At 31.4% G+C, this 24,303-nt stretch overlaps 3 protein-coding genes across 8 annotated transcripts in view; 1 reads left to right on the top strand and 2 right to left on the bottom strand.

Annotated features, from left to right (window-relative positions):
- Positions 1-24,303, top strand: part of LOC130647548 (superoxide dismutase [Mn] 2-like) — an 81,729-nt gene that overhangs the window by 13,709 nt on the left and 43,717 nt on the right. The window lies entirely within an intron of this gene.
- Positions 462-17,032, bottom strand: LOC130647546 (dipeptidase 1-like). 5 transcript variants are annotated; one of them, XM_057453438.1, is made up of 7 exons: positions 16,729-17,032; positions 7,125-7,443; positions 6,169-6,451; positions 5,042-5,172; positions 2,200-2,405; positions 1,537-1,742; positions 462-962 (listed from the first exon to the last, which is right to left on the bottom strand). In XM_057453438.1, the coding sequence occupies exons 2-7, from the start codon at positions 7,407-7,409 to the stop codon at positions 706-708; spliced, it is 1,368 nt and encodes a 455-aa protein (XP_057309421.1). In that variant the 5' UTR covers positions 7,410-7,443; positions 16,729-17,032; the 3' UTR covers positions 462-705. The 5 variants fall into 5 exon arrangements, with proteins under 5 accessions (XP_057309421.1, XP_057309420.1, XP_057309424.1 ...); XM_057453437.1 differs by lacking the exon at positions 16,729-17,032 and adding an exon at positions 10,346-10,854; XM_057453441.1 differs by lacking the exon at positions 16,729-17,032 and adding an exon at positions 9,686-9,878.
- LOC130648177 (uncharacterized) lies at positions 14,926-16,587 on the bottom strand. Its single transcript, XM_057454216.1, has 3 exons — positions 16,510-16,587; positions 15,591-16,119; positions 14,926-15,286 (listed from the first exon to the last, which is right to left on the bottom strand). Exons 1-3 carry the CDS (start codon positions 16,585-16,587, stop codon positions 14,970-14,972), a joined length of 924 nt encoding a protein of 307 aa, XP_057310199.1. The 3' UTR covers positions 14,926-14,969.

Raw genomic sequence — 24,303 nt, 5'->3', positions numbered from 1 at the left:
AAATTAGTTACGGTCTCGCCGTTAAACTTCCCGTTACTTACTTACTGTTTCTGTCCTAGCAAATGTTTCACTTGTACATTTTTCTCCAAGCAGTATTAAGCCATATATATTTCAGGCATCCATAAATTTACAATAGTTCTTAGTGTGAAATACATAAAAAATTAAATGTATGTACAAACGGAAATGTTATAAATCATCTCTCTATATTACTAGCCGTATTGTGTCTGTCTGTCTGCGAAAAAGGCGTCTTGCAACGGCCACACGAAATAGCGTGTAATATAAAGACGGAAGACCCCGTGGATTTTGCCAAGGGTTAACAACTAGTTTACAATAATAGCTGTGCTTTGTTTAAAACTAGCAGAATCGCTACACTGTGCTTAGGATGCGCGAAAAAACAATGCCTAGGATATGCACGGTGAATGATAATCTGAGGACTGGAAGGAACTACAGGACAAACAAAATTTTCCATGGGCTACCAACTAGTTTATAAATAAAAAACAACAAAAAAAAACCTTATAAATACATTATGAACCAAGGCATTGAATTATGCCAACGTGTTTAAAAGAAGTATAGGTAAGTTCAAGTAGGACAAGTAAGCAAATCCACTATGGATTTTTCTTGTCTGAGCACAAGTTCTTCTTCTTTAAGTGCATGCGTGAAAGTTGAACATCTCTTAATATACAAAACCAACGTTACGCAAAGTTATTATTTCCCTCCCAATAAACTAGCGTTACGACCTTCCAACCAGTCTTTTCTGCATGTTCCATTGACGTTGAAAAACTCTTCGACTTTCATTAAAGTTTCTTTTGGTTTTTCACTTGCAAGCTGCTTCGAAATCTCTTCCGCTTTTTTGAAAACACGAATTAAATTAGCACCAGCTAAGTTTTTCAATTCTGTGTCACTCCATCCTTGTTCTGCTAATTTCATGAAAATGTTGGGATATTTTGAGACGTTCTCTAACCCTAAAACAACAAAAATTTCTTTGTTTCTTTCTTTTTCTAATTTTGTCAATTCTTCGAGCATAATAATATCTGATTTTCATACCAAATAAAAACTATAAATACTAATAAAAATTTGTGTGCTTTAATCTTTATTACAGCCCATAATAACTTTCAGTGCACAAACATAACGAGTAAGTTGATCCTATCCAAGTTGGTGTGTGAGTGGCTCGATCAAAATTAGAGTGGTGGCAAAAACGTTCTAGACTTTTTACTTTGTAACTACAGCCCTAATTCAAGAGATACTTGCAGATAGCAGGTATAACCAGAACTGTTCTGTTCAATAGGAACAAAGTTATAAGTATCCCTTGCGGCCAATGGACAAAGGGCGTAAATGACAACATGTTGGTGGCGCATTTTTATATTCTTGATATTAGTCAATGCCTTGTAGATTAAAAACTCAGTTACTTAGGTTTTAAGTGAATTCTATAAGGCAATTAGAAGTTACAAAAGGAAAAACCAGGGGTAGGTCACTTTGGTTTTTTAGCCTAACCTAAATAGGGTTTAAAGAAACAGGTTCAGGAACATTTCCACCTACCTTCTGGCACATCTGGCACTCCATCATAATCGCTTCCTATTCCAACATATTCTGAGCCAATCAGATTCTTTATATAGTTGATGTGACGTAACACAGATTCAACTGTTGTTGTGTTGGTCTTATTTGGTGCACAGTTTACATAAGCGTTATAAAAAACTACCATCACAACGCCACCATTTTTTTTAACCTCGTGTAAGATGTCGTCCCTAAAAATGACAAACTAGCGAAATTTAGAATCAGAAACTAAAAGCAAAATGTATGGTGCAAGAAAAAATACGCACGAAAATATACTTTTATTCAAGAAACGAAAGAAACACTTCTCTCTTTTGTCTGAACCCTGATGTTTGGAATGCGTTTTCATTATTAAAATTGTTTTCTTTGGCACTAAAAATGTACAATTAAAGATATAAATCCTTTCGTAAGTAGAAACTCTTACATTGTCAGGAACGTGAGTTATATACTCACCTAACGACGTAAAAGATTTTACTTACGAAAAGCTTTGCCTTTTTATTTGTAATTTTTAAGACGTTCTTAATTTAATAACGTTTACATTACTATTTCGCGAAAAATACTGCATGCGAAATATGTGCGCAAAAATTAGTACGCAAACGTAAATTTGATTTATTCTTTTGGTGAAGGAAACATTCAACAACTACAACTTACCTGACATTTCTGTTGTGATTACAAACCGCATAAACTCCACTGTGACTGAATATCACAGGTGCACGTGTAATTTGCAAGGCGACTTTCATAGTTTGGTAAGATACATGACTTAAATCAACCAGCATTCCCAGTCGATTCATCTCCAAAATCACTTCCTCTCCAAAAGCTGAGAGGCCATTACTTCGAGCTGGATCTGTGGAGTTTACCTAAGAATACAATTTTTGCTTTGGAGAAAATTTGTATAAACTTTTTTGGCCTAATTTATTTTTGGGCCAGGTCTTAGGGTAGTAAGGGTAAAGAGACTGTTAATGTGCGTATTTTTTATAGAAGTTATATGAAAAAATTCAAGTGTCAAGCCTATTTTTAAAATTTATCTCATATGTTTTTGTTATTTATACACTTTACGGCACTTTCTATAAACGCCCACTAACGCTCCAGGGATTTATTGAGCTAACACCCTTTACGCCTTATAAATTTTTGTTCTTTTTCCGTTTAGTGAGATATGGTTGGATTTAGCTGGACACCCAGCAAAATTAGATATCTTGAAAGATTTAAGTATCTTTCCAATCAAAAATGCCAAAATAAACGCCATATCTTTTTTAAAAACGGTCTTGATATTTTTTGGAATTTTTGTATGACTAGCTCCTAAATAAGTTAATAGATTATGGCTTAATTGTTAAAATGTCAATAAAGAAATAAATTGATACATAATTTGGTTATTTAAACGCCAAATGTACAAGCCAAATAGCAACCTCGTTCCCAGGGCATTTTTCCTTGTTGATAAGTTGATGGCGGCGAAAAGGCCCTGGAACAGGTTGGTCACATGATCGCTTATAATAATTTATGATAATTATACCTGAAAACTAATTTATCAATATTTATCGCCCTGCAAAAAGGTCAATCTGCCCCGCCAGGGAGTTTTATGTAAATAAGAATACAACAAATATGGCGGTCAATTATTTTGTAGTAGCGTAGATAAAAGGACTGGCTAAAGTTTTGCATTAACTTTAGGGAGACTTTTCGGGAAATATGTTAGAAAAAGATATCATTTCTAGTTCTACATGATACAAAACAAATTTATCTCAATAAATAAGTTGATATATGTGCGGTGTTTGTCTTTCCCTGCAGTACTGGTAGTTAACTAGCTAGCGTATACCATCAAAATTACGTGAACATCTTAATTAATACCTAGTGGTCATATATATGTATGTCGATGTTGTTAAATTAATTTATTACCCTAGTTGAGTACAAAACTCAATGGTGTTAGTCAATTTTTGAGTCTATTTTGAAAAATATTTTGGTGAAAAGCTGGCTGTGTTCTCTCTAATTATCTTATGTGGGCAAATTTGCTAAATTATCTGTCACATAAAAACCATGAATCTGACTTTCATAGTGATATGTGTTGTTCATAGTTCCCAAACCTCTTACGCAAATCAACATGAAAAATAATGCAGGTGGTAGGGCATGTACTAGAGATAGATAGATGTGCATATTTTACATGGTTAGCCTCACAAATAGCGGGGGATATACCCTGTCTATTATTTTCAGGAGGGGCCATGGGTTTGATGGGGAGTCCTGGAGTATTTATTGCTCTCTTTGAGCTACGCAAGCCCAGTTAGGGTCGGCGTTCTGCCAGACGACTCCCTGCAACATCCAACAGCCCACACAGTGTATGCCACTCCCCAATTTCCCTACTATGGCTTGGGTTAACCCGAGGCTATGGTTATATTCAATTGCCCACATTGAATCGCCGCCAAGGGGAATCGGTCTCCTGCGCAAAGTTCAAGAGTGATAACCACTAAACTACGGCGCCATAAATCCATAGTCCGTTCCAAACTTTATTCTCAGGATGAGGTATCTTTTCAAATTAAAACTATTATATATATGTATATATATAATTTGAATATAGTCTAGATTTAAACACATATCAGTGAAAAGATGTGAGTAGCCACAGTACGAAAGTTTTTAACCATAATTTGACTTTCTTCACCTAATTCCGGTTTTTTGCAGGCATGCGTAAGAAAAACATAAACATTAAAACTTGTGTATGTAAGTAGGTAAATATAATGAGCTTATTTGATATATTAACCAGGCTCATGAAATGTACATCAAGTGACGCACTTAAATGTAAATTTTGCGCTTTTTTAGCATATTGCCTTTTAAATGAAGAAAACTCTCGCGAATTTTTCATTCCTATTTAGACATAAAGAAATATTTTGAATTAGCTATACTTTCTAGGTTTTCATTTTTCATTTTTCCTGGCATTTTTTGACATCGTGGCCAAGTACAAATAGCATTTTAAGAATAAATACCCTGCACGTATATGACATAACCCATTACTTAAATGTATCGTTAAATGATATCAAATGTTGTTCCTTTTACGAAATAAGATCTTGCAAAATCCGTAAATATTAATTTGCAAAAAAGAGCTTCTTTTCTTGCTGACGGTTTATATATACAATTAAGAACAACATGGCAAAAGTTCACATTTTAAAACTGGTAGGAATAGAGTTTTAATTCTCGGATCTCAGTTATGATCATTTTAACAGAGAAAACAAAAAAACTTTTCTTAATAACCCTTAAATATGTCCTTTATAAATATGTAATAACAGCTCAGGGGCCACAAGACCCTGGGGACGAGTTTGGCCAAACAGTATATCCTTAAAAACTAGAACATTACCAAAAAATGCGGACGTCTGCAAAAATTATTGCTGACATTGATCATTTGAGGCTTGTTTTTTAATTATTCGTACAACCCAAAACAAGGAAAATTGTATGGGTATTTTTGCCCTCCCCCCTTTACCCCAGGATGAATAAGGTTAAGGTCATTTAAACAACTTACATTATCGACTTTCCAATTGTCAGCCCAAGGCTCGTTGCATGAGTGAGTGATTGTCATATAACGTGTACCAAGTTCGTACAGCATACGTAACACTGCTAAACTTGAATCAATAGCCATTCCACTTTCAACACCTAAAAAGAAAGACTAAATTATTTTTTTGCTTTTAGATGTAACAATTGTTATACTGTTATACAGACTAGTTAATTTTGGTCCAAATTCTATTTTTACGAAAATTTTGCGACTTGTTTTGAGATTGCAAAAAAAGACAACGTAGAGAAACATACTATCGCAGCTATAATATCACGTTGTTTTTAAAGTGTTAAGACAAGTCTGATTTACGTATAATTTTTTTGTGATGATTACAAAGTAGAAAAGTTAAACAGATTTTAAACAAATCGTTTTGGTGCGTCAACTCTTTACGAAATTTTCGCGATTGATTTTCCCGAAGTTAATTTTTTTTTGCCATTTTCGCAAAAGTAACGTATTTGCGAGAAACAACAGTAGGCTTCATACCCGACATTGTAAATCCGGTAAATTTTCTTTTTTAAGTTTTAAAAAAATCAAGATTAATCATATTATTTTTTTCTTTTATATTCTGAATATTGTCCTACTATTATATATACTGCTTTTCGATTTTATTAATGTTTCTATTAGTAATGATTGGAAAAATTAATCTTTGCAAAAAATCCATGTAGAACACACAAAAATTAGTCTTCACCAGACAATCTTCGCGGTAACTAATCTTATTAACCTACAGCGATCAGACACAAAGCAGTGCTAAATAACTGCTGAGATTGTGTATAGTTAGAGAGACATTTCAACATTCCTTTAACTTTGTTTGTTACACAACGCTCGTTGAAGTTGTAAATAGACAATCTGATTGCAAAAATACAAAAAGAGGAATTCCATTTCACTTGTTATATATGACCACATGGAGTTGTTATTAAACTATTGTTTTGACATTTCCTGTTCCCATGTGGTTGTGTAGTGGTAAAATTAAACTCTGGAGTATGTCAGGTATTTTTTATTGCCTTGAGATGTTAGGAAGATAAGTAAAAGATAGTAGATAGATAGTAAATAGATAGTTTGGCTTATAGAATAAAACAAACGGAATCATACGAACATACCAATAAGTGAAGCAATTTTTTTATCTTTGTGCGCTTTGAGAATTCCATCAGCGGTAGTTACAAATTCAAAAGTGTCGTTATACTGTTTGGAAAATCTCTTGATGACGTCAATTTGTTCCAAAACATTTCGAATTGCATCATTCTCACGTGTTTTACATGACAGGTAAGCGGCCCAAAATTGTCCACCAACTTTTCCCTCCTTCAATAATGGGATGCTGGTATGAAGATTATGCAACTTTCTGTTGTTATCATATCCCTTGATGTACTTGTCATTTAAATTGACCTAAATAAAACATTGTAAATTTTACTATGTCGCAGTAAATAATATTGGATGAATAAAAAAACAAATAAAATCCTGCGTTCAGACTGATGCTGCAAGGATTGTACTTTTTCACCTTTCAAAAAATAGTTCTAGTCATAATCCACTATCGGAAAACGAATTATGCGTATTCCTTGCTAATGTTACTACCAATTCACATTTATTGAGAAACTAATCTTGATGAAAGATGTAAAAAAACTAAAATTTGTGTTGTCAAAAGTCAGGAATAAATATTGAATTTCATGAAGAAGCGTTCTTGATTTTTTGTTATTAATTCTTTAAGAGCAAAGAATTTAGTTTTTACACTCAGTAGATCTTATTATACGCAGCAGATGTAGCGTTTTTATATACATTGTGTTGTATGTTGATTATCTGCCTCTTCATTGTTAGAACTACGTTAGTTAAAAAGCTTTTTTTTATTTTGTTTTAAATATTTGTGTGTTCGACCAATCATTTCACATCAGAAGTGGTAAGGCTATATCGCAGTCTGACTGAATTTTTTAAAAAATTAAAAATACATATATATCTTCGCGAAAATGAATATATACAAATAAGGAGTGCCCAGTATTTATGGTTTGGGTAGTATAAGACAAAAATACTTTTTCAAAACCTGACAAGTATGTTTAAAAGAAATTACCTTGGAAAGTTGATTCTTGTAATTAATTCGTAATTGCCAAGGTAGATCGTTATGTCCATCAATTAAGGGGTATTCATCTAAAACAGCTAGTGCTCTTTTGCTTCGACTATTTGTTTCGTTTTTATCGTCTGAATCTTTACTTTTCACTGCAACTATTATGATGACGACAATTATTATAATGATAATAAGAACAATTGCAGTGATTAACAGTTTACGCTTTAGCGAGCTTTGTGGTTTTGTCTTTTGCTCTCTGGTTTCAATGTCCAGTTTTTCTGCACCTGCCATCTTGTAATCAGTTTAAACTTTGACTTTTCTCAAGCTGTAAAAAAGAAAGCAAGTGGGATTGAAAAGAATTTGACGCATTGCTTTTCACACAGCCACCTTGATTATACAACAGTATATAACATGCACAGAAATCGCGACTACCTATCTTATTACATTAATTATTAAGGTCCATTTAGACGATAGATTATTTGCGCAAAGATACTAAATAATGTAACAGAAAAATATTGTAATAATTTAATTTACGTTCAAATTTACTATGAGTTATTCATCAAAATATTCCTCATCTGGTGAGTTTGTTACGTCAAAGCTTCATTCATTTTAACTTATTATTCAAAAGTAAAACTTTACTGCACGATAATTCTTTAGAAGTTGCTAAATTTAGAGCCACACGTACTATCGGATGTCGGTACTCTTTGGTTGTTGTTTAACTTTTCCTAAATAAAATCAAAACGTTTTGATTTTATTCGTAGCTAAACTGAAGTATTTTTTTGCTTCTGGTAATAATTTTTCAATAATTTTCGGTACACTATTAATTATTCCGTTAAGTATTCTATATTTAGTAAAATTGATGTATAATTTATGAAATAATTCACCGTCTAAAACTACCTGTATACATCAGAATATTTGCCAAATATTACTGCACATTATACTACCCTGACAAGTTATTTGAAGAGATTAGATTTTTTTTAATCGTTTGAACAAACAAAAGAAATGTTAAACTATATAAAAGCTTTAAAAGAACATACAATAAATTTAAGACAAATATTTACCGATATATTTGAATAAAACAACAAATAAGAATATATGCAAAAAATAATTATGTTTTGGAAAACGGAGTATTAGTCATATGACAAAATGTATATCATCCCACTATGACTGTATTGCGAACGGGGCGTGCCTTATTATAAGAAATTATTATTTTAAAAAATTATCGTTTTGTAAAATAGCGATTAAAGAAATCAACTCGATGAAGCTGTAAAAACCCTTCAATGTCAACGCTCAACACCAATTAAATTAACATTGTCGGTAACTAGACAACTTATGAGTATGGTGAAGTCACAAAAATGGCGGAAAGACAAAACAATAATAACTCAAGTCTAATTTCTTATGCGCATTTGTAAAACAGGCAAGACTGAAAAGGTTGGGGAATCCAAGCAACGAAAGAAAAATTAAAAACAAAGTTTTATCGCGGTGGTTAGTTTAGATTTAATTATAGCCTAACTTTAATTGTTGTATTTTAAATTTAACACAAGAAGAAATTACCATAAATTGGATAAATTTATTAAACTGTATACCACTGTAGCAACAATCAATACAATTCCACTCGTATCTTAATCCTTTAGCGATAGGAAATATTTTTTAGAATAAGATCACTTAAAAAATGCAGTTATGAAATGTATGCTTTTATATTTCTTTGTACAGTTTCAGGGTAGAAAACCTCCTTAAAGTAGACACTCCATAAGGCGTACTTTTTCCCGGTCGCGTGTGAATGTCAGCCGAGATTCACCTTCGAAAGAGGATATTTATTTATTCTTTCCTAAACATCAGGCGGGCATAGGTTGACTCTGTTATTGGACTGGATTATATATCTTTAAAACTTAATCGGAGTTGTTGATACATACAAGCGAAGTGCCGTGGGCCAACTGATGTTGACACTATTTGTATCAGTTATCTATGGGACAGTTGATAAGATGTTATATATCGCAAAAATCGATCAAAAGTATTTCTGTGAATCGGTAAAGTATTTTTTTTTTTTTTTTGCTTTGCGCATCTTGTTACCATGACTGTATGTTACAAGACAAGTAAAAGTGCATTTTTTGTTATAAATAAGGGTTGGTAAGCCGGAAGTGCTTCCATTCTTAACACGGCTTGCAAGAGTTTGATAGGAGTTGGGAAGAGCTGCCTCAAATATACTTTGAATCACTAATTTGTTTATGTGTTGAGTAACTGTGGTTGATTGTCTAGTCGGAATGTTGTGAGGCGTAATTAATGTCTAAAAAACATTGCGAAATTTTCTTTTTTTTTGTTTTGTTCAAAATTTAATTAAAATATAATCTTAAATTCATGGTCATGTATTAAAAAATGTTAGCAGAGCTAGCTAATTCTGTTTAGTAGAAGCAAGAAGGAGGCTTAAAAGAGAAAAACCTCCTTCGTAGAATCCTTAAATCGATGGATATAACCTATATAGATAAGTGGATAAGCTATGAATACTTGCAATAATAATAATATTTTTTTCTAAGTAATAATTTATTTTTAATGAAATAATTATAATTTACCAGCTGTTTTGTCCAATGACATCATTTTTGTCCACTGCACCCTCTTTACAACAGCTTTTGCGCAAAGTGCGACGATTTTTTAATATTTTTAATGAAATAATTATCATTTACCAGCTGTTTTGTCCAATGACATCATTTTTGTCCACTGCACCCTCTTTACAACAGCTTTTGCGCAAACTGCGACGATTTTTTAATATTTTTAATTTGTTATTACATTTTAATTTTTTTTTCTGTCGTACTGTAGCATTAAATTTTGTGAAAACATAACTGCTCTGGAAGTTAGAGCACACGTTAAAAATTCTTTTGCAATACTAATAAATGCGGTCGAAAAATGGTAGACAGATTGGATAGAAATATTTGTAACTTTGAACTATCGAAAAATTTGCATTTTTATTTAATGTTCATATTCTTGGGAAGGAAATACAACAACATGTTTTTTTCTAGCGTTTACGGACTCACGTTTGCCTTGGGCAACTTAAATTGAAGAATCATTGAAATGTTATTTGTTTTTACTTCTAAAAGTCCTGCAAAACATATGCTCAACAGGATGGATAAAAAAATGTCTTCGCTGTGGGTTTTTTATTGATATATGAGTGCAAAATCTGCTTTCTGAATCTATACCTACAGACATATCAATTAACTATTCTTTTTTAAACATACCTTTAGTTAATTGCGTTGCAAGTTCTTGTTATTTAAACTATAAACCTTGTCAGTACACCTCAAATGCCAGTATGAAACCATTATGTTGTTAATGAAACATTTGAACCAAGTTTTTGTACTGTGGTGGTGTGGAGGAGAGTAATTAAGAGAGACGTAAAGAAACAATTAGGATTTGTGGAGTAAGGAGAATTGATCCTGTCATCGGACATAGTTCGTCTGAAACATTATTCTGTCTGACATTACAGTAAAAGATCATAAGCTAAATAAATTTCCCACTCTTTTTCACAATTTGTAAAATATAGCTTAAACCACCATATGACATTTACTTAAATATTCCTACCACCGGCTTTTACCTTATCATAAAATAAAGGTGGTTAAGTAAACAGAGGTATTATAGCGCCGGGAATTCATTTCATTAAATTTTTGCGCTCTCCCGAGTTTGAAATTTTGCGCAGTTTTTATTCGCGCACCCTCCTTTAGCGCACGTTTAATTTGCGCATACTCTTTTGGGGAAATGTACCGTAATTCTTCTTTTTAGCCCCCTCCTTTAATTTAGCTCCCTTCTAATAATCGTCCCCCGTCTAAAACCACAAAAATTTAATAAGCTCAAGGGCTTAAAAAAGGAATTTTGATATATAAAAAACTTTAAGCGCATAATCGCACATCTTTTAAATGTAGATTTTAGATTTACGTCAACCAACACTTATGGCAGTTATTGCAAGCTCGTACCCAGGACATCTTGTATCTTTTCTGACCCCGGGAAGGCGATACATGGCCCTTGAGGAGGCCTCGTCACGTGAGCTTTCAATACACAGTTTTTCTGTGTGTAATATTTAATGAGAAATCTCCAAAGTTTTATATATAACCTTGTAAAGCTAAGCAAGGTCGGCGTTTTACGTCACAGATACGTGAGGCGAGTTTGTTTTGATTCCTCTCATACGCAACACACAAACTGCTGGCATATTGCCCTTGATTGTTTTCTAAATGTATAAATATACAATCATGTTATTTAGGCTGGCTGCTGTTTACTTGAAAAAATTCAAGCAATTTAGTTATGTGTATTTTACTGAATTGGTTGGGTAAATTCTGCTTTTTTTTTCCTAATGATATGCTTTTAAAATTTTATTTTTTACTCAACAAGCTCACATTTTATTGCACATAAATACAAACATAAATAATATAAAAGTTTTATCAAAAGCAAACTGGTTTGAAAATTGAAATCAACAAGTCCACATGTTTTGTCTGCTTTGTCTGACTTTACCAACAGCAAAGATTGCTGATGCGCCTTAAAAGAACAAAATGTTTGGGGAATAATTTTTTGAGGAAATTACTTTAGGGAATTTGGACCAAAATTAATTCCATAAAGTCGCACTTTTTAGAGCTCATGAAAATTCTGCTACTTTTTAAAAAACGATTTTTAATTGCTATATACATCTATTTTTTTGTTTTCATTCTTCTGGGAAAATACTTAAAATGCCAAACTAGCTAACCGTGAAGATTATTTCAGTATTCCCATAAGAGCATCCAATCAAAAAAATATATCAGCAAAAAGATATTCTTTGCAACTAATTTTTTCGTTTACTGGCATAATTTTAGGTTAAATCTTATCTGACCTATTTCTGCGTATCTGAAAAGGGCTAAATTCTTGATACTCAGAAAGTATGATGATAATAGAACTATTTTTTGGCTCAATTTCATCAAACCAATCTAAAACCATATCTTACCAAATCTCAAGTCAATTAAGCTCTCAATCAAAGTGTCATTTAAAATTTAATTGAGTTCGACTTTCTGAAATTTCTTCATAGCGTGTTAAAGAAGGCCTGGCAAGAATCAGTTTAAGAAAATCTTCCTACCTTTTATCTTCCTCCAAGTGGCTGTGTAATTTTTTTATGCCTTGTGTAAAATTATCTTTTATCGGATTGGTCTGAAAGTACTTCATAACAAGTTTCAAGTCAATAACTTTATTTTTTTTTTGTAACGTCATTCTTTGCATAAAGCTGCAAATTGAACCTGGCCATTTGGAAACAAGTTGAGTTTCTTTCTCTTGTTCTTATCTTGGTAGTTTGCTAGGTATAGTGTGCTAGCTAGCTACTTTTCTAGTTTTATTAAACTTTACCAGCTATTGAAATTTTTCCATGTAAGCAGTATTACTTCATGATGTCTTATTTTATACTCTCATTTGCTTAGTAATGTTTTTTATTAAATTTTTTACTTTGAAAAAACATGATACTTATACAGCTCCTCCGCCATTGTGATACGAACAGCTTCCGCCTGTTCGTCACAGACTCACCGTCTCGCCAAAATGTTTTGTATCACGCAATAATTATGTGACATATCCGCGCCAATCAGGTTTCATATCGGACCAGCCTCCTCCAGGGCCATGTTCGTATCGCCGTCCCGGGGTCAGATGAGATACAAGATGCCCTGGGAACGAGATTGCGGTTATTGATGATTTTTAATTATATGATGAAATTGTCACTACGAAACTTTAAATCTTATTTTTTTTTTTCTGCAATTTCGCGGAATTTAATATTCACACAAAGGCCTTACGCAAAAATTAAAAAACAAGAAAATTTCATGAATACCTTAGTATCTAACCGGCTTGATTATTTTTACAATGCATATAAAAATGGATTAGCTACTACTATATTAACGAAGAAAATTTTCAATCTAATTAGTATCGTCGCACAACGAATTGTGCAACAGCACTTTGCAAAATACCTAAATAAATACCTTAGTATCAGAGAGGCAACTTTTCCTTTGTAATCTACTTGATTGGCCAATGCCTTCTTGCGAGAATATTGAGGAAGATACTAACTCATGGTAATGTATAGTAATTTATTGGGATTGCAGAAATATTTTTAAACTCGTACCAAAATATTGGGTTTAGTAGGCGGGTAAGAAAATTAGAGATGCATATACACCTGGCATGACCAAACCGACACCCAAAACCCTATGGTAAGATCTGATACGCTAATGTGAGACCCGAAACCAATAAATAATTATAGTTGTGTGGTATCCACAAATTGTAAGAATTTTAAAAGAGAAAACACCAAGTAGGTGCGCTAAAAATAACTTTACTGAAGGTGGTAGTTTAATCATTATGATGAAAAATGATTGAACAGGCCGCAGTTTCTTATCACAATAACAATAAAAATTGCCAATGCAAATACTATCATTCAGTAGTCGTCAGGTTATAGTTTTTAATTCGCTTTTAATACTTTTCTACGTCGAATTATTATTATTATAAACAAATATTTTCATAGGATAACATTTAAAAGTAAGTATAAAATATACTAATGGATACATTTTCTGTTTTCCAACGGGTCCTGCTTCTTCCCCTTTCCTTCAAAAAAAATGTAAATATATGAACAGAAAAATGACGAAGAAGAAGAAAGAAGTAAAGGAAAAAAATCCAATTGAAAAACAAGTCACTGAATGTACACAAAAGTACACCTAAGCTCATACTATTTAATCGATGGTGTATCGACTTTTGTTGTTGTACAAATCTGTTGTGATTCATTCAATTCGTCTCCAATATATTTGAAGTGCTGCCATCACACATATTTTTTTCGAAACCATACCAAAATGACAGGTTTAATAGATAGGTAGGAACATTAGATATACACACGCGCAGACTGAGATTCGAGATCTAATTGTAATACCTTATAGTGAAACTCGAAACCCTTGCTCACCATGTATGTCATTGATGCTCCTTAAATGGGTTTGTAATATATACCAGAGGGTTTTTAACCGCAGATGTACATACATCAGTTCTAATGAAAATGGTTCATTCACCATTTTTTTGGATTAGTCATTTATTGTGAGGTCATAAGAATTAACATGGTCAATCACTTTAAGTTTTTGGCTGTTTTCTTTTAAATAAATTAGCTCAAGCCAAAAATACTGGAAAGTGTTTTATGCACCTAATCTATGATGCTTGTACTTTTATAGTACAAATTTAACATGAAGCGAAGCTATTTTGTACATTGTATTACTGTCTGGCAGTGAACTGGATTCCATCTACGGCCATCAAAATCGCATGAGCAGAACTGCGTTTTGTTATAATCTAGTACCAGTCGTTAGTCTGCGGAAAAGAATCTACAGGAATCCATGAGTTGATTTGCGCAACTACTATCATTGGCTCACACAAAAAAGAAAAACCTGAGTGGAAAATTAAAAGATGCCGGTAAGGACCCGTTGATAAACGAATTTTTTTTTTAATTTTCTCTTTTCACATTATTCGATTTGATTGTTTTTGTTGACAAGCGGGAGTAAATAAAGCACCAAACGAAAAGAATTAACCAGTCTTAAAATTCTGATCACATTGCCGTATTACACATTATTATAATAATAGACTAGTCACTATCCGTCGTACATATTACCCGCATCGCTATCTCGAGTATCCCAGCCCGCCTGCTCGGAGAAAATAATGAAATTTATTTGAATGGAGGGGTGTGGGGGAGGGGTGTTACTATAAAAAAAGGTGAGTTTATGATGGCACTTTCTGCTGCAAATCTCCAGGTTTTTAAATTGGCGCGCAGTCAGCAAGAATCACAGACAGCAAAAACGATGGTAAAATAAAATTTCATGAAAATGTGAATTGACTTATTTACTTCATGTTTTATAACACTTTAAACAGCACATAATAGCCGTAGGTTGGTTTAAAATCATTCTTTGGTTCCAATCTGTACGGTGCCCGTGTCATCGAGATCAAATCAGCTTTCTTTTCTTTCATTATCTTGCCATGCCAATTCATATAATCCATCGTGTAGTTAGGGTCATGAAGAGTGTAGAATATATAACCACCAGGCTTCACTATACGTGTCAGTTCAAATAACGTATCCAGAGGAATGTGACTCGCGACATAGCATCCACTAGAAACAGCAATGTCGTAAGTATTCTCTTCAATACCTGGTGTTGGATTGCTTGTCAATGGCACTAAAATAGACTATCGATTAAGGGGATGTGGTATGTCTTGCCTAGAGACGTTGCAGACGCCATAAAAGCATACTAATGTGGAAAAGAGCTTAACAATTTTAAAGTTAATGGCGTAAAGAATGAAGAAAAAGGTAATACCCTCCACAGACTGCAAAAGATTATTTACAAGAAAACAAATTGCGAAACTGTCTTGGTTACATTTTTTGAGAAAAATACGGTTAGGCTGGTCTTAAAATTGTCTCAGTCGTCGGAAGAAGTGTTTTTTAAAGTTAGGGAAAAGCATTCAAAAATTAATAAAAGATACCTTTAAGCAATTTATTGTAACATTTCGTCTCTTTACACATTTCCAACAACTTCTCCGATATATCTAATCCATCGATGTTTTTAAATCCTTCTTCAACAAGAGATTTTCCAAGATTTCCATTACCACATCCAACATCTAAGATTCTTTTTTCTTGCAAATGTTTATGGTCCAGAAATTCGGCTATATCTTTTGCAAGTCTTTTGAATGGTGCATACTTGGTAATAGAATTTACTTTATCATATATGGATGAAACATCATCATAAACTCCAGATAAATTTTCTGTATTCGAATATAAACTTTTATAAAAATCTAAGACTAATTTCTTGTCCTCGTCACTTACAACGTAGTCCTCCATGTTGACTTTATCGCTCAGGGATATAATGTGTCTAAACACGTTTAAAAGCAAATATTTGCTTTTAGAAGTAGCATTTGAGAGAAGTGGAATTTGAGAAATGTAGAAACACCCACCACTATCAAAACAATGTTGTTGTTTTGTTCTACATTTCTCAAATTCCACTTCTCTCAAATGCTACTTCTAAAAGCAAATATTTGCAATCTTGTGTTGCTACGAAGTTTTTCAAAACAATTTTGTAAAAATATTTTTTTATTGAGTTTAAAATATATAACATTTTGAGCTAAAAAAACTTAAAGTCTTCAACACCAACTTCCTATTATAAACATTTTTGTTTAAGTAACAAATCCATTATTAAGTGCAGACGTCTCATGTGACTTCATAATTAATACCAATATATACCCACTGATTACTCACATTGTGACGAGGGTAGAATGGGGGGGAGGGGAAAACGGGGGTGGGTGAAAAAACGCCATTTGTGACATTACATATTGTACTTGTGTTTATGTTAGGGCTTTTGATGAAAAAAAGTGTTTTTACAATCTTTTAAATCTTTACACTCCTTACATTCATCATTTGATGGGGGGTTGGTTTAACATCTTTACACTGATGGTTTACTGGGGAATGGCTTAAAATCTCACTCATTGTTTAATGGGGGATGGCCTAAAATCTTAACTCTCTCACAAGCTGTTGTTATTGACTAAAGTGCTATAGACATAGCTGCCTTTTGAGTGAGTTAGAAATACTTAAAAAAATAAATGAAAGAGGCAAAAAAAATTAAATTACTTGAGTTTGCTTTAGTATCGGAATGAAATCTGTTTTTGGCAGGATCACTTCTTTTTTTCTTTACGTTTGGCTTTAAAACACGTACTCTGACATGGTTGTTTTCGATATGTGATAAACAGGCTGCAGTTTATTTATACAATAGATATAAAAAAATCCAGTGCAAATACTTTTATTCAATACGCGTCATATTCTTGTTTTTATTGCGTCTTTAATACTTCATTTTGACGGATGTTACCGTAAAGTATCCTAGTGTACACTTTAACGTTGAATCAATGCATGTGACGATGAACAGACGTTGGATTTACGTCAGTTGCATCGACGTTGCAAACCCAGCGTTTAAAAGACGTTGGATTTACGTCGGTTGCATCGACGCTGCAAACATAACGTTCAAAAGTCGTTGAATTACGTCAGGCGCATTGACGTTGCAAACCCAGCGTTTAAAAGACGTTGGATTTACGTCGGTCGCATCGACGCTGCAAACATAACGTTGAAAAGTTGTTGAATTACGTCAGGCGCATTGACGTTGCTATCCAACGTTCAAAAAACGTTGGATTATTGTCCGGCGCATCGACTTTGTAAAATCAATGATGAAAAGACGTTGGGTTTACGTCGGTCGCATCGACGTTGCGAACATAACGTTATAATGACATTGAATTTTGGCTGGACGTCGCGCTCAGAATTTAACGTTGACTCAACGTTGAATAAGCGTCGTGTGCCCGCAGGGATAATTATTATTATTATTATTATTATTATTATTATTATTATTATTATTATTATTATTATTATTATTATTATTATTATTATTATTATTATTATTATTATTATTATTATTATTATTATTATTATTATTATTATTATTATTATTATTATTATTATTATTATTATTATTATTATTATTATTATTATTATTATTATTATTATTATTATTATTATTATTATTATTATTATTATTATTATTATTATTATTATTATTATTATTATTATTATTATTATTATTATTATTATTATTATTATTATTATTATTATTATTATTATTATTATTATTATTATTATTATTATTATTATTATTATTATTATTATTATTATTATTATTATTATTATTATTATTATTTTTATTATTTATTATTTATTATTTATTATTTATTATTTATTATTTATTATTTATTATTATTTATTATTATTTATTATTATTTATTATTATTTATTATTATTTATTATTATTTATTATTATTTATTATTATTTATTATTATTTATTATTATTTATTATTATTTATTATTATTTATTATTATTTATTATTATTTATTATTATTTATTATTATTTATTATTATTTATTATTATTTATTATTTATTATTTATTATTTATTATTTATTATTTATTATTTATTATTTATTATTTATTATTTATTATTTATTATTTATTATTTATTATTTATTATTTATTATTTATTATTATTTATTATTATTTATTATTATTTATTATTATTTATTATTATTTATTATTATTTATTATTATTTATTATTATTTATTATTATTTATTATTATTTATTATTATTTATTATTATTTATTATTTATTATTTTATTAGTAGTACTATTCTAACATAGTAGTACTATTCTACCTTTTAGTAGTACTATTCTACCTTTTAGTAGTACTATTCTAACAGAGTAGTATTATTCTATCAGCAGGACTATTCTAACAGAGTAGTATTATTCTATCAGCAGGACTATTCTAACATAAAGTAGTATTATTCTAACCTGTTGTGATAATAAGACCTCTCCGTAATCCATTTACAAAGGGTAACTTTGACAGATTGTGAAGTACAAAACTGTGCCCTGCATTGTTTCTGGACCTGACTTAATGTCTGCTTTCGACATAACAAAAAAAATTTTTTTTCACCTAAGTATCGCTTTAAACACTAATTGGTCGAAATATTTGAAAATTATTTTTTAGACAAAGATTAGCACAGTAAAAAAAAGTATCCCGAACATGATGATGGCATTAAAAATTTTTTGTGACCTAAGTACCACTTTCAGCAAGTTTAAAAATCATTTTTCTTTTTTTCACAAATTATGCAGGAAACATAAACACAACAGACCTATATAAATGCCACCTATCTTAAATTGTGATGTGTGGTTCGAATAGACCAATGTACTTATTCGGGTATAAGTTTTCAGGAGGTCACAGGAACACTGTTTCAAAAGAAAATTTTGTTTTTAAATATAGCAGTTGTAGCAGGCTATTTATTGGATGAATAGTTTGCGATTTTTTCAGGATTTATGGACTTTTTCATGAAGAATAAATTTCGTTATCTGGTGGGAAAATGGGGAAAAACAATGCACCTGACAAATGAATTGCATAGAAGTAAGGTCTAGCGGTGCAATCTTCTCTTTCTTTTAGTCTGATAAACCAACTTGTTTTGCTAAGAAAAATTTTTTTTAGAAAGAGAGAATTGGTTTGTCTATTTACAAATAAAAATAATAACTACACCACGTAATTAATGCCAGCCCTATAATATTAATAAAGTACGTTAAGAGCATACGGAAAGTATTGGAGTTCGTTTACAATTGAAAAGATAATTGAGATTCAACGGTTAATGAAATAAATAAGCGTTGTTGCAACAAAAATTTATTTGTACCACAAAGCCACTAAAACAAAATATTTCAAACAGGGGTAAACATAAAAAGTATTAGTCCTTTGATCGTTACTATTTGAATAGTATGTGACGCAAACTGAACTGGACCTAAATGTGGAAAAAACTTATTGTTTCCTTTCGTAAGTAAGTCTTGTACGCAGTTGAGCAAATAAGTATTTTCCCAGCAATTCGGAACCTTTCAAGCTTTCTGAAACTCTATACTCTGTAATTGGCCCAAATCTTATTATTTTAGCACATTTGCTTGCAACTCTTTAATGTCACTACTTAAAAACATCTTTCTTCATGTATTGGATTTTTTCGCCTCAACCTCGCTGTCAGATAAGGTGTCGTCGAAGTTATCGTGATGTTCGGGATCTACTTCTATTACTTCTCTACCAGAATGTTATGTTATGGTATGGTATGGTGAAAATCGACATCACTTACATCGTTGGCGTTATCGTCGGCTTCAGTGTTTAGATCAAAGTGTGTCTGAAATATATAATGTGTTTAAACACCTTTCCTACACAGACAATTTATAATAAATTCTTCATACGATGTTTCGACGTCTTTTTGGATACACTTTTTTACACACATTTGATTTTGCCATGCATTTCAGGCGAAAGGAACCGAGTGCTAAGAACTTTACAACTTTAGTAAAGAAGATCACTTTGTATTTTTCAATGCATATTAATCACAATCGTTGAACATACGAAACATACATATCGTATCACTTTTCCATTTATCTTACGTCAATACAAGCTCTACCTAGCATACTTAAGGATTAGCTAAACCAACGACCCTGAAATTTTTAGTAGTTCAATTTTTTTCAATTTAAAATTTAAGGAAAAAAAATGCCCTGTGGCGTTAATGTTTTTCTGCAGTCACGGCCATTTACGCCCTAGTCTTTTATCAGGGTTTTTTTTATTCTAGCGCCCAGTGAAATTGTTTATTTTGATTCAAAGTAGTAAAAAAGGATTCTTTACAACCAAAAATACACTAAATAAGCCACATCTCATTGAAAAGGTGAATCAACCTTTGCGGACTTTTTGTCTAATTGGTAACTGAGTAAATCGATAAATAGTGGTTACATAGTTGAATGTCATTAAAGTATCAAAATAATACTTTATTTGAATAATTTTAAACAAATATTGATAAAAATATCTGTCGAACAATAGATCTTCTTTTTAAAAAAATGCTGACGTTAGCAAGAAGTAATGCTGACAGCAATCAGGCATGGATTTTAATTTTCATATGACAGACATAATTTATATTAAGTGCGCGAGTCAAAAAACGCAAAATCAAGGGAAAAAACTTTAGCGAATGACACCCTTCATTTATTTTCACGGGAAAAACTTTCGCAATCTGTCATTTCTATAATTTTTTTTGCGAGAATTACCTTTCGCAATGGGCGGTGGTGTTGACAGCATTTGTCCTATTTTTGTTTCTTGTCTTTCAGTGAAGTACATGTTTCTACAAAAGAAATTAGCTACACAGAAAATAAAATTCGTGAGAATTAACTTTCGCGAATAGGCTGTGTCAACATATTTTGCGAGAATAAACTTTCGCGATTGGGGCCACAAATCGCGAAATTTCTTTCGCTAAAGTTTTTTTCTTTAAAGTAATATCATTTCTGATTAGAAATGAATTACTAGATCGAAATTTTAACATTCTGTTTAAAGTTTCTGATAGCCAAATAAAAGTTGCTTAACAACATATCTTCCGTTTTTTCATATTTCCTATTGCCCGAAAGTGCAATTTTTCCTGATTTTTGGGTAAAATCCGCAAAAATCCTGTTAACCACGTGTGAAAACTTTCTAGAATGATTTTTGTTAATAAAATGAAGTTATGTTGTTAGTCACAAGTTTCAAGAATCATCCTAGCGAAAGTTATTTTATTTTACGGATCTTGAGGATCTCAAAGAAATTTAGGGGCTAGTGTCCAAAAATGGCCAATATCTAAGGCTCTGGGAGGTATGTAACCTAAATATTTGGTAGGCAGGTGTCTAATAGATAAATACGAAAACTCAAATAGTATCATAGCTATGCTACATAGCAAAAAGAAGAGGGGAAAAGGGTGGGGGGCGGGGTTAGTCAGGGAGCGAACCGAATAGTGTTAATCCCAAAACTGACTGAAATGACACAAACAGCCATGCGAATACTTAAAAACTATTCTGAATGCTTACTTGACTGAATGAAGTTTTTTTTCTTAAGAAATATTCGTTTATAGTTAGTTCTAAATAACAAAATCACGTTGTCTTCAAACAGGGTTCTGTAACAAAAAAGGGTAAAAATTTATATAACTGAGATAGAAAACGTAGCCGCAAAATAGCGCTAGCTGGTCACGTGGCATTGTAACTTCGATTGTCGATTATTCTCCTGTCTCTGAACTCATCTGCAAAATAAGCTACACCTCCATTGCATAGCTCAACAGAGAAATATCACTGTACAAACTTTCGATTTTTCGAGTAGTATTATTCTAACATTAGAGATAAATGCGTCGCAGCAGGTACCTGTTAGGAAAAATAATATAAAAAAAAGTTTATCATTATACAGCTGCAGTCATGTTACTTCTATTTCCAACATTATTTTTTAATTATTTCACTATATTTTAACGTAGGAAGAATTTTCGCTGAAATGTTGAAACTTGCTTCCGTGATTTAGAGCATCGAATAAGCTGAGATATGTTTTACTTGAATTTTCGGCAAATTGAAAAATAATAACAATAAAACAAAAGAGACTCCAAATCTTTATTGTAGTGTTAAAGGGCATTTAAAACTTACCCCAAAAAATATAATCTGGGTGTGAAAGAGATTATGGGTAAGAATTTATTGCCAATTTAATGTAGTAGTACTATTCTAACATGGTATTAATTTTTTAGCGTTTAAATAATTTTTGGATAAAATCCTTTTGGTATATGAAATAAACAACTTATAAGTACACCATATATGAAAGGTTACCTCCTTTAATCAAATAGAAAGAAAATTATGGCAATTTAAATTTCATGATAGAATAGTACTACTCAATAAATATAATTATTATTATTATTATTATTATTATTATTATTATTATTATTATTATTATTATTATTATTATTATTATTATTATTATTATTATTATTATTATTATTATTATTATTATTATTATTATTATTATTATTATTATTATTATTATTATTATTATTATTATTATTATTATTATTATTATTATTATTATTATTATTATTATTATTATTATTATTATTATTATTATTATTATTATTATTATTATTATTATTATTATTATTATTATTATTATTATTATTATTATCATTATTATGGTGGGGTTATTCAGACAATGGTGGGAATATTCAGACATGGTGGGATTATTCAGACAAATGGTGGGATAATTCAGACATGGTGGGATAATTCAGACGGTGGGATAATTCAGACATTATTATGTCTAACAAACTTGTAATAATAACAGGTGGGATATTTCAGACCTTTATTGATATTCGTTTTTTGATATGTCTCATTAATCTTTTTTTCTTTTTTTTTACCTAAGGCAACATCTTAAAAGAAAAGTTAATTTTTTGCTCCTTTCAAAAACAAAGAAAATAAATCTTTGTAACCTTGTGTACGGTAAATTATGTTGTAGTACTTGTCGGAGAATTGAAAATGTCCATTAATTCTAATTTATTTATATTAATCTAATTATTTTTCAAGTATAGTTTAAAAAAAAGGAAACCAAAGAGGAACAATGACCCGCTTAACAAATCGTTTAACCTTGGTTCTCACTATGGGCTAACGATGAGCTAACCATAATGCGCATGACGCGCTAAGACCTTAGCCCATAGTGTCAACGTAAAAATACCTGCTTAGCTCACTGCTGAACTCATCGCTAGCTCATCGTTAGCCGATTTTTTGATATTTTATGGAAATTTTCCAAAAATTTTCTTGAAATAAATCGTGTACGTTATTTAATTTAGTCCGAAATAATTTGTTTTCGTTATTATCTGCATCTTACGAAAATTTGCCATATTTAAGCTTTATTTTAAAATTTTGAGGGAATGCTTCAATGTGTAGTTCAGCATTATCTTTAAAAAAACCGCTTATCTTAAAAGAACAATATAGTAAATGCGGGCTTACACGTACAGTTTTCTTGTTAAAGAAAACTTTCGAAAGAAAAATTTCAAGCTTTTTACACTATATCAATCTTTATTGCGAAATGTTTGTAATCACTTGAGTCATGGTGTAATTCAGGTGCCATGGTCAACCCGATACAAAAAAAATTCAAAAGTGAAAAAACTGCACCTTTATTTTATTACTCACTGGAAATATTACTTCAAATAAAACGTTTTTTACCATCCTTGTTCCTCTGCTGTTGGCGTATATGGTGCCTGCCTGTTGCGAAATCTACGCGCTGCATCGAATTCAATTATAGTTTGTGTTTTTTGTTCGTAAAATTACGTATCTTCGTTTGTTTAGAAGATACACAATGTCAAACTCAAAGTGATGAATGAAAGTACGCCATGTGATATAGTCAGGATGTCGGCATCCTTTGAAAAAACTTTTAGAAGAAAGCAGGTGGTAAAAACTTTAGAAATGTTTTAAAATATTTCGAAATGCTCCTTACACTATGAAATACTTGTTTCGAAAGATTTCTTTAACAAGAAAACTGTACGTGCAAGCCCGCCTTAAGGGCCTTATTTCTCATATGGGAAATATTCCGGCCCTTAGACAAAGTAGAATAACCAATTTAAAAAGTGCGAAATAATGATAAACGCACCAGACAGCCTACGGTCATATCCTAAATTTGTCTCGATTACTTGACTGTCTCGTTATCTATATATACATATATATAAATAGAGACTCCTTGGACCCTCTAATTAGATTTTACACCATGCTTTTACTTTCTGTAAATATTTTATATAAATTTCGTAGCAGTCTACTGTATGAGATTTGT

The sequence above is a fragment of the Hydractinia symbiolongicarpus genome, chromosome 6, assembly GCF_029227915.1.
Source record: "Hydractinia symbiolongicarpus strain clone_291-10 chromosome 6, HSymV2.1, whole genome shotgun sequence".
Lineage (NCBI taxonomy): Eukaryota > Metazoa > Cnidaria > Hydrozoa > Anthoathecata > Hydractiniidae > Hydractinia > Hydractinia symbiolongicarpus.
The sequence above is the reverse complement of the archived record's forward strand: the minus strand, read 5'-3'. Positions and strand labels throughout refer to the sequence as shown.

Excerpts from the sequence above, each read along its gene's own strand:
- LOC130648177 (XM_057454216.1), bottom strand. The coding sequence starts at position 16,587 with ATGAGTGAGATTTTAAGCCATTCCCCAGTAAACCATCAGTGTAAAGAT. Across the intron at positions 16,120-16,509 it reads CCCCCCATCAAATGATGAAT|CATTTGAGAGAAGTGGAATT; the intron begins GTAAGGAGTGTA and ends TTTTAGAAGTAG. Across the intron at positions 15,287-15,590 it reads TTACAATAAATTGCTTAAAG|TGCCATTGACAAGCAATCCA; the intron begins GTATCTTTTATT and ends AGTCTATTTTAG.
- LOC130647546 (XM_057453438.1), bottom strand. The coding sequence starts at position 7,409 with ATGGCAGGTGCAGAAAAACTGGACATTGAAACCAGAGAGCAAAAGACA. Across the intron at positions 1,743-2,199 it reads AATCACAACAGAAATGTCAG|GGACGACATCTTACACGAGG; the intron begins GTAAGTTGTAGT and ends TGTCATTTTTAG. Across the intron at positions 963-1,536 it reads AGTGCCAGATGTGCCAGAAG|GGTTAGAGAACGTCTCAAAA; the intron begins GTAGGTGGAAAT and ends TTGTTGTTTTAG.